Source organism: Hemiscyllium ocellatum, chromosome 18, assembly GCF_020745735.1.
Source record: "Hemiscyllium ocellatum isolate sHemOce1 chromosome 18, sHemOce1.pat.X.cur, whole genome shotgun sequence".
NCBI lineage: Eukaryota > Metazoa > Chordata > Chondrichthyes > Orectolobiformes > Hemiscylliidae > Hemiscyllium > Hemiscyllium ocellatum.
This window is the reverse complement of record NC_083418.1, coordinates 18,358,714-18,368,329: the sequence shown is the minus strand read 5'-3', so window position 1 is coordinate 18,368,329 and position 9,616 is coordinate 18,358,714. Positions and strand designations below refer to the sequence as shown.

At 41.7% G+C, this 9,616-nt stretch overlaps 1 protein-coding gene across 1 annotated transcript; it reads right to left on the bottom strand.

Moving 5' to 3' along the window:
- Nucleotides 1-512: 512 nt before the first annotated feature.
- fjx1 (four-jointed box kinase 1) lies at nt 513-8,326 on the bottom strand. The gene is made up of 2 exons (XM_060838717.1): nt 6,931-8,326; nt 513-1,475 (listed from the first exon to the last, which is right to left on the bottom strand). The coding sequence occupies exons 1-2, from the start codon at nt 7,924-7,926 to the stop codon at nt 1,365-1,367; spliced, it is 1,107 nt and encodes a 368-aa protein (XP_060694700.1). The 5' UTR covers nt 7,927-8,326; the 3' UTR covers nt 513-1,364.
- Nucleotides 8,327-9,616: the final 1,290 nt, after the last annotated feature.

Genomic DNA, 9,616 nt, shown 5'->3' with positions numbered 1-9,616 from the left:
TACCCTCTATAAAAAGATCTCTGCAGTTTACTTTTGCTCTGATCCAATGATTTTTTTTTCTGGGAATTACATTTTAGGCGTTATTTTTGCTCTTGCAAATTCAAGCACATGTTCATTTCTCTGATAATGAATTTAGCAGCATTGTGGACCATATATGCTACAAATCATGAAGCTTCCCCAAATAGTATCAAAGTTGCAATCTCTGTCACCAAAAGGGCAAGTGCAAAAGCATGAGAACAACCAGTGGTTGCAAGTTTCCCTCCAGGTCTCTTATCATCCTGACTTGGAACTAGGTTATTGTTCTTTCACTGCAACTGCTCAGAATTCTGGAAGCCCCCTGTCAGCTTAATAGATGTATTTATACCAAATAGTCTGCAGCAGTCCCTGCTACCTTCTGAAAGATGGTTAGGGATAAGCAACAAATACTGGCCCTCCCGAGGTGCTCAAATCCCTAGTTCAAATAAATTAGAATTGATGGCAACAAAGTCCAGAATGACAAAAGGAATGAGCTTTTATTTTAATGCGTGGCATTTTAGTTTGATAAAGCCTTCCAATATCTTAATACAATAATTCAGACATCCTTAAAAACGTATTAACAAAATATAAGGTGCATTAGAGAAATGTTGTACAATTGTGAATAATAAACAAAGTTTCACTTTTCCACTGACATCAAATGGCTACTGCAGAAATTTAAATAAAAGTTATACATTGCCACAGACTTCAAATATAAATGGCTTCTCATTAAAGAAAGGGCTTGGTGCTGAGCGGTGTGTAGATAGACTGGTAAAAGATGTCATATGTCAGCTACACATTGCGGATTCCACCACAGTCTGAGTCTGTGTAAAGTGACCTGGAGACTTCAAGATTGAAGTGGTAGCTATTCAATTGTTGGAGAAAGACTTTCAACAATCAACATGCATTGGTGACATGTGAGCACTATTTTGAGTAAAATTATAAAGATTATAATTTAATAATATTTCACCAGAAATAACAAACATAAAAAAACTTTCCATAATGTTCATGATGTCGCTAACATTGTGACCACAGAAAATCCTCCTAAAGTGAGATGACACTTTTAGATCTAGTTTGGAGTAACCATGAGGTGGAGTAGACCTTAGGAATGTTTCAAGACAGTAAACACTGTCACCCAGAGAAGGGCCACAAGTTTGATTCCTAGTGTTGGAGGATTTCATTACCAAGAACTAGAGAAACCTATATTCTTCAATCTTCAGGAAATGTCCTGGAATTGTGAAAGACTGAAAATAGAATCATGGTATAATGGCTGAAATATCAATTCTGGTTGAGCCGTGGAAGTAGGACAGGGAAATACAGTTTTAAGCTGTTGATTGTAGAAGATTCTCCATTCAAAGACTGAAGAATATCTGGAATGGATGTTTGGCAAGATGTGATGAAAAGGAACTGAATTGATGAAGCCTTCCATATTGCATCCATCTTGCACTGTGCAGGCACCTATTCTGCAATAGATCAGTAGGGGATAGAATTGGTGCAGTCATACGCTGTGCTAACAATACATTACCATCAGAGGAACTAAAACCAAATGTATCTTATAGAACCCAATACACGTTTTCAAATTCTTAATAGATTCTGCCAATAAATTAAAATAAATGGTTTCCACTCTGAGGCTAAGTACATGAGACAAACTCCTCGGCTGTTGACTCACGACTTACTCCTTGCCATAGCAGAGTCAGATTGAATTGGAATCTGACCCCATTTTTAAATATGTCTTCAAAAAAGTAATTGATGAGTTGCGATTCCAGAGGTTTCACCACAGAAAATTTCAGGCTTAGGTCTGCAACCAACACATCAGCTTTTTTGATAATCAAGCGAAAGATTTTCTTTTTAATCAGTAACTGTCACACTTTAAATATGTGAGCAAAAACAATACTACAGAGTTTTTCAAGAAAATAAAAGAGCGAGTCAAGCAGATGTCATTGATTGGCAGTGCCACAGAAAGCATCCATTACAAAATCATATCCCATCCCTTCACCCATAATCATTCTTAAATATATCCACACCACAGATAACTCAGTTGCATTTCTGCAAACTGAATAAAGGAAACACATTTATGATTTATTTATATACATTATATCAAAGCATAATCACAGATATAGACCATTCAAAGTCTTTTTTATGCTGAAAATTCCATTTAGTATGTAATTCTTAGTGTGTGCTCTGCTTTTATTCTTTCATCTGCTCCACAATGTAATCCTCCCACCACTGCACTGTGCACTGTGTGTGTAATTACAGGAAGGATGTATGGATACAGTAAAGTACATTAGACCACCGATCTGTCCTCTGAATTCGTTGTGAGGACTGGGGTGGGGGGCACAATCTACACTCAGTTAATGTCACAAGATCCCAGATCTCATCCACATGCCCACACGTAATGCTCCCAAGCAACTAATTTTTCATATTCTTTCTTACCACTTTCACTTGCTCTCTCTCACGATACAGAAGAGGGACAAAGAAAACATTTTTGTTTTTCTTATGCTTTTCACCTGGAGAGAGCTAAGTATACCTTGCATGGACAGTTTTATGTGACAGTATGTGAGAGCAGAGGTTAGAGGGCGGGCAGGTAGGAAGTTATGAACAACAATCATTAAATGGTTTTGAAGGGGAAGCATGTATGACAACATCCTTAGAACTCATTTGTCCTCCCACATTTTCTGCCCTTGCCTATTCTGCCTATCTGGAGATGACAGATACATTGAGCACCGTTTAACCAAGAGCAATGTTTACCTTGCTGGAATGCTGTGCAAAGATTCATTTTCTAGTCCTTGCTCTTTACTTGGAAATGATATTAAATTTTAAATGACACTTATGCTTGTGCCAAAACTGGCCAAGGCTATGGGAAGGTATGTTTAAAAATATCAAGGTCTTGGCACGAAACTGATAATTCAGCACAGGTCGCACATACCAGTGTCTATAATTCAGTGTATCATTAATACCACACAAGGTAATTTGTTTACTTATTGTTCCACCTGAGAAACTTCCTGAATATTTTTTAAGAGATGATAAAATTTTAATATGAATGGAGCAGTTACGAAGTATCATGTCAATTATCAACCAAATTGTCCACGAGGTTAGAGTGTACTGCAGTTTTAATGAATATGTTGTAGATTTTAAAATGTAGACACCCACCCATGCTTCCTCACTCCCAATCATTCATACCCATTGATTTTGATGGAAGCTAAGACTAAACACGAAGTTTAATGGAGAACTCTGACTTGCAAAATGACCATAAAATTGTCACTGCTGTCTGCACAAGTATTGGTATTTCAGTCTATTTTGCTCTGTACTTCACAGGGTTATGACTGGATCTGTTCAGGGTGCCACTTAAGACGAAGAACTTGCTACACAAATCATCTCCACTCAGATTGTTTCTGACAGCAATTCTAAACCAAAAAATTCTTAATCAAGTGTTGCCTGAGAGATAAGAGGAAATGTACAGATAGCATCTTCTATTTAACAGTTTGGATTGGATGACTTTTGAAAAGATGAAGAGTATTTTTCTTTGTGGATGACAATCAATATACAACAGTAAATAGCAGATTAATGGTTCGCTATTCGCTTCAAAATCTCATTTTCATTTAGATATGTTGCTTTACAGCCTCATTATTCCTCAACTGCTCGTGTCTAACCAGTAGAAATAGCAGATTTAATTAAAATAGCTGGATTATGATTAAAATATAAAACATTAATTTATTAAAATGACTTTCATTTTGCCTCTAAACTATATGCTTTACAATGTCTTCTTTGAGAAGCAGCATCAATTTGCAACAGACGGCTTTCATTTTAGACACAGGTGGTATATAGCCATTTCCTTGGAACTTCGCTGCCTTGAATGTCAACACAAAAAAAAACATGGAGCATGCTGTCAGGCATTTGCTTTGAAACCAGAAGGTTCCTCATTTTATATTAAGACCATAATCTAGCATGTGGCAACCTATCCAGTCACATTCAATCACCCTTCCCTGAACAAAAAAAAGCACAAGACTATCAGCACAGTTACAAGCAAGAGGCTTGACCCTGTCATTACTCATTTCTAACATATTTAAAATACCAATGTAGAATGATTAGCTGAATATTCTGTTTCTGTATGTGGTATGTAAGCCTATGTAAACACCGTATACACACTGTAACAATTCAATTCATATACTGAGATGAGCAGGTCAAATTACTGAAGGCTCAAAGCAGCAGTTAGTATTTATTCATTATAAACCAAATGTTTTCATTGTAACATTGTAAATCTGGTCAACACTGTAAGCATTTAAAAACTGCTTTAAGTTTAGATTACTTTGTCTGGACTAATAAGTACCACATGTATATAGACAGCATACTGCAACTTCTGAACTCTTTACAGAACTCACTTGCCTGCTTGCATGATTCTGGTACATTCAAGCTTTCAAAGTTTCCAATGGTTAAGTAAATCCTACACGTCTGTATATTTTACAAATTGATCAATTAATTTCTCTGAGCATTTCAAAGATACTCAATTAAGATTCACAGGTCACAAGAAGCCATCACAAGCCTGAACTTCAGTTACAACATGTCTGATTGTTTATCAGCTCCCTTTAGATAGTACTGGATCCAAATCACAATTAGAAACAAAACTAACTCCATATCATAGATTCATACAGCATAGAAGAACTATGTGGGGTTTTTGTTAAAAAATAAAAATGCTGCAAAGTTTGGTCCCAAATCCCAACTTTTTCCCATAATGTTGAAAATGAGTCTCTAAGTGCATGGCTAATTGCCTTTTGATAGCTCCTACTGTATTTACTTCTAACACTCCATAACATATCACAAAAAAAATTAACAACCCTCTCTGAAAAACATTCTCATTTTCCACTATTTTTTGGGCCAATTCTTTAAAATATTAATCCCTGTTTACCAATGCATTTGTCTCATTTCTAAACTGGACCTAACCTGTGACAGGCAGATGCTGGCTGCATTAGTGCTTGGTCACATTTCCAAATAGAAACTAGTCGGTTTGAGAGACCAGCCTGGTCACAATTATAACCAAAGTCAATTCTGTTTGACATCGACTAAGCTTCACGTTCAAAAAGTTAGAATATTATTATGATTCATAAACTCTCCAAACTAGAAATTGTTACAATCTTTTGGATGGATTTAATTATTGGTGATCTAGTGACACCCACAAAATAACTATTTACACATCATTGCTGCAAGATTCTGAAGGGAAATGTACATTTTCCTATTTTAAATTCCCAATTTATTTCCTGTGTTGTTCCATTTCTTCTTGGTTAGGTTTTTTAAAAATATAACATGTATCAAAAATCAAACTAGTGGTAAATATGGATTTGTCATTCCATTCCACCTATGCATCTGAGATGGGCAACTTTTTCTTTGAGTTTGTAAGACAGTCCCTTTTAATCTGACATTTTAATATTCCAGTGCCTGGAACAGATTCATTGTTTCATGATATGACCCAGGCACTAGCAATTATTTCCTACTATGTGGCACAGATGAGCCAAGAACAATTGTTTCTTGTCTGGCAAGTTGAGAGAGAGAAAAGTGGGCTTCAACTGGACTGAATGAAACTAGAACTGATAGTGTTATGTTCATACAATAACTGAATATTCCAATGGTGAACCCAGGCTACTCAATCAAGCTTCAAATATGCAGTAACAATTCTTAACACTATTTAGGATTGCTGGCAAATAATCATTAATGTGGGAATTCAGAATAAGGGGCCTGTAATTTTAAGATAAGAACTAATACACTTAGCAGGAAAATCAGGAAGCACTTTTCTTTACAATGTTTAGTACAAAGTTGAACTCTCCCCCAAAAGACTGGGACAATGAAAATCTAACAAGATTAGCCTTTTTTGTTAAAGGTAAAGGTATCAAAGGACATGGAGCAAAGGCTGGGATATGGAATTAATATGCTGATTTGCCCTAATATTACTGAGTGGCAAACAAGCTTAAGATACTAAATGGACTATTCCTACTTATAAGAATTTACCATCAACAATTTGTAATGCAATATGCATTATATTTTAACTTTAAAATGTGTGACTCCTTACACAATAGTGGACCTGCAATATCTGGATTGTCTTAATGAATCAGGCAAGAGAAAGGTGGTCTGCATTGAGATAAGCATCTGTCACTTTATATGTTAGGCATGTGATAGAACCTAATGGGAAGAAGCTACATTGCAGTAACTAAAAGGAAACAGAGTCTTATTTTGTTTAGAGTAATTCCAGAACAACAAATTCACGGTGTATACTCAGTTTAAAACTGTGCAAGGAAGAATTAAATTTGCAAGTGGGCGACACAAGCAACTTGGCAACTCAAAGTTGGGATTGAGTTTAAAATTGGCAGCTATTTTAAGTTACAAATTTGACTTCCAAGATGTTACAATAAAGCCAAGTTACAATAAGAATGTTTCTGTGTACACAATTTGAATAAGAATCTCCCAATGCCTTCTCTGATTTACGTTGTCACTGCTTCATCATGCCAGGCCCAGCTAGCCCACATCCACAACCAGCTTCTGCTCAACACATTGCTTCCAGCCCTCTGCAACATACAAATTTAGATTTCCCTTCCTTCAGGCCAGGAGTTTATCAATTGTCCATAGAATTAGCCAGACATCTCTCAATTTTTATCAAGAGCACCTCCTTGTGGTCTATTGGTTAATATCACCCATATGGCTGGAGTACGATTTCCTTGTAATCAAAAACATAGGGTAGGGGTAGTGTGGAGGAGGTGGTTAACTGTAGAACTGTGGAACAAGATCTAAAATTTAAACAACCATGAAAACTTATTTACTATATTTAGCTTTACATTGCAGTATGTGTTTATACAAACGATCAGTCCTGTTTTGCAACATCTGAGCATGTTCCTCAGACAGGAATCCCATTTGGGAGGCCAGTGGTTCATTTACCCTGTACAGATCCAGTAATTGCTGGGCAACATCCTGGGACTTGTGCAACTCGGCGATTTTCCTGGCGGTTTCCTTCCGGAAGATGCAGATGGTCTTCAGGAGTGCTTCGTGGTACTGGTCCCACATGGGCAGCACCCGGTAGCCATGGACGAGTCCCGCCTCATTGTCGATAAAAACCAAAGCCCCCTTCGCAGTCCGCTGGAGGTTGTTGGTCGACCTCTCCATGACCCTGGAGTCCCACTGCAGGTTCAGCAGGTTGCTGGCCAGTCTGTCGAAGTTGGCGGTCACGTAGTCGAAGAGGATGAGGTCTGACCATTGCACAAGCTCCATCAGCTCTCGGCTTGTCACATTATCCAGGCTGGGGGACAGCGTCCTTGCTGCTGTCCGAAGGGATGGCGGGGTCACCACGTCGCTGAGGTCGCTGATCCACTCGGTCAGACTGACGATGGGTCTATCCGCCCACTGGGAGTCTTGAACGTCGCGCCTCACCCCCAGCCACTGCTCGGCGTTGGTGTTGACCCTGGACAGAGCCAGGGCCGGCACGTTGCGAATACCCAGGAGCCTGGAGAGATAGAACGAGAGGGTCTCGCCGAGCACCTGGTCGGGGTTGATGCCATACCTGAGGCAGGCTCTGGTTCCGTCCGAGAAGATGGCCAGCCTGTTGGACAACCTCCCGCAGCCCGGCTCCAGGGAGACCAGGCGGGAGGAGCGGGCTTTCAGCTGCCAGCGCTTGACGTGCGACTCGGAGAAGCCGGCGGCCGGAGAGCGGTCCAGGCCACCAGTCCGCGGCACGTCTCGGGAGAGCGCCCCTCCGGCTGGGGGCCTCCTCGTCGGCGCCGCGGGAACGGCGAGCAGAGTTCGCAAACTTTTCGCTCGGCTCGGCGCACCGGAGGCGGCTTGGCCAGGGACAGCCGGGAAAAAGAGGAGAGCCAGGGCGGCCAGCAGCAGCAGCAGCAACCACATCCCGGCCAGGCCAGTCAGCAGAGGGGGATTCATGGCGCCGTCTCCCTGACCCTCGTCAAACCCCGAGAGCTCGGTCCCTCTTCAGCCTGGAAGCCGGGCTCCCAGCTCCGGCTGACCGGCCGGCCACCCTCTCGCATCTCCGCCGTCCGACACAACAACAAGAAGAAGAGGCGGGGGGCTGCTGAAGGAGGGGGTTCCGAGCTCAGTGCCCGAGACCCGTCCTCTTCTCTCTCTCTCACACACACACTCCAGGCACTTCGGTAACTCAGTTCTCAGGCACCGATCGCTTTCTGCTCCCACTCTTGTTGTTGGAGCAGTCACCATGTGATCAGAGGCTGGGGAATGCCCAACAACTCCTTTTTAAAAAGAGCAGCCAGTCCCGGCCGAGAGAAAAGCGAGGCACTGCTCTCGGATACTCGCACACAATGAAGTGCTCGCGTTCAACCCAGTGCTCCCGGCCCTCTCCTCCCATCCCCTCCTCACTGGCGTAACCCCTCCCTCAGTTTAACCCCTTCCTGCTCAAACGGTAATCACTCAATGTGTTAACCACCTCTCCATCTCGGCGGATTAAATCCCTCCTAGAATTAAGTCTCTCAGAATCCCGACAGTGTCGAGCAGGCCCTTTGGCCCTTCGAGTTCACACCTTCCCTCCTATGTGCATCCTACCCTTCATCCCTAGCCCTGTAACCCTGCATTTCCTCCGGCCAATCCACCGAACCTGCACGGCTTTGCACTGTGGGAGGAAACCGGAGCACCCAGTGGAAACCCACGCAGTCACGGGGAGAATGTGCAAACTCCTCATAAGCATCGAGAGTGTGAAATCGAACCGGGGTCCATGGTATTATGAGGCAACAGTGCTAACCACTGAGCCACCTTACTGCCCATCTCTTTCTCCTCAGGATTAACACCCTCTTCTTCCCGTAATTAACCCTCACTCTCCTCCCTCTCAACGAATAAATTCCCCCTTCCCTCTTTGCCTTTCTCCCACATTCTTTTCTCATTTCCCCAATTTTTCTTCTCTCCCATTCCGAGGAAGGGTCACCGAGCCCAAGCGTTAGTTCTGCTTTCTCTCCACAGATGCTGCTGGACCTGCTGGGTTTCACCAGCAATTTCTGAGTTTGTTTCTTCTTTCCTCTTTCCATGTCTCTCATTTCCAATCCCAAGTTTCCCCTTCCCTGTCTCCCTTTTCCACTCACTGGGCAATTGATCGCCCTCACCCCTCCTCTCGGTGATCCCCTTCTGTGATGTAAGATCATCCTTCTCAGTAACATAATTTCTTTTTCGGTTCACCAATTCCTATCTGCCTTGTGCATTACTAAGCAGACAGCAGGCTGACAACAGAGCAATGATCATACTTGTAGCCAAACCAGATAACGAGGAAGGAAAGTCCAATTTGGGTCGTAGAACCTGGAGATGGCAATGTTTGTTTTAGCTTTATCTATTTCGGATGTCTTCTGCCGCCCCGAATTTAACGAAGTCCTTCGGCAAATTCCACAGCGCAGACAGTCCTAGACCACACACAGACACACAATGACACACACACTCTCATTGTTAAACACATTCAACTGATACGAATAACACAGTTATCCACACATTCACACGCACGCATACAAACCTGCTCGTATACAAAATTTATACGCACTATTCTCAAGCAGCTCGTATGCAGAGTTCGTTGCTGACTTGTATAAAGTGGTTCTCTACATGTGCAAATTATTGTTTAATC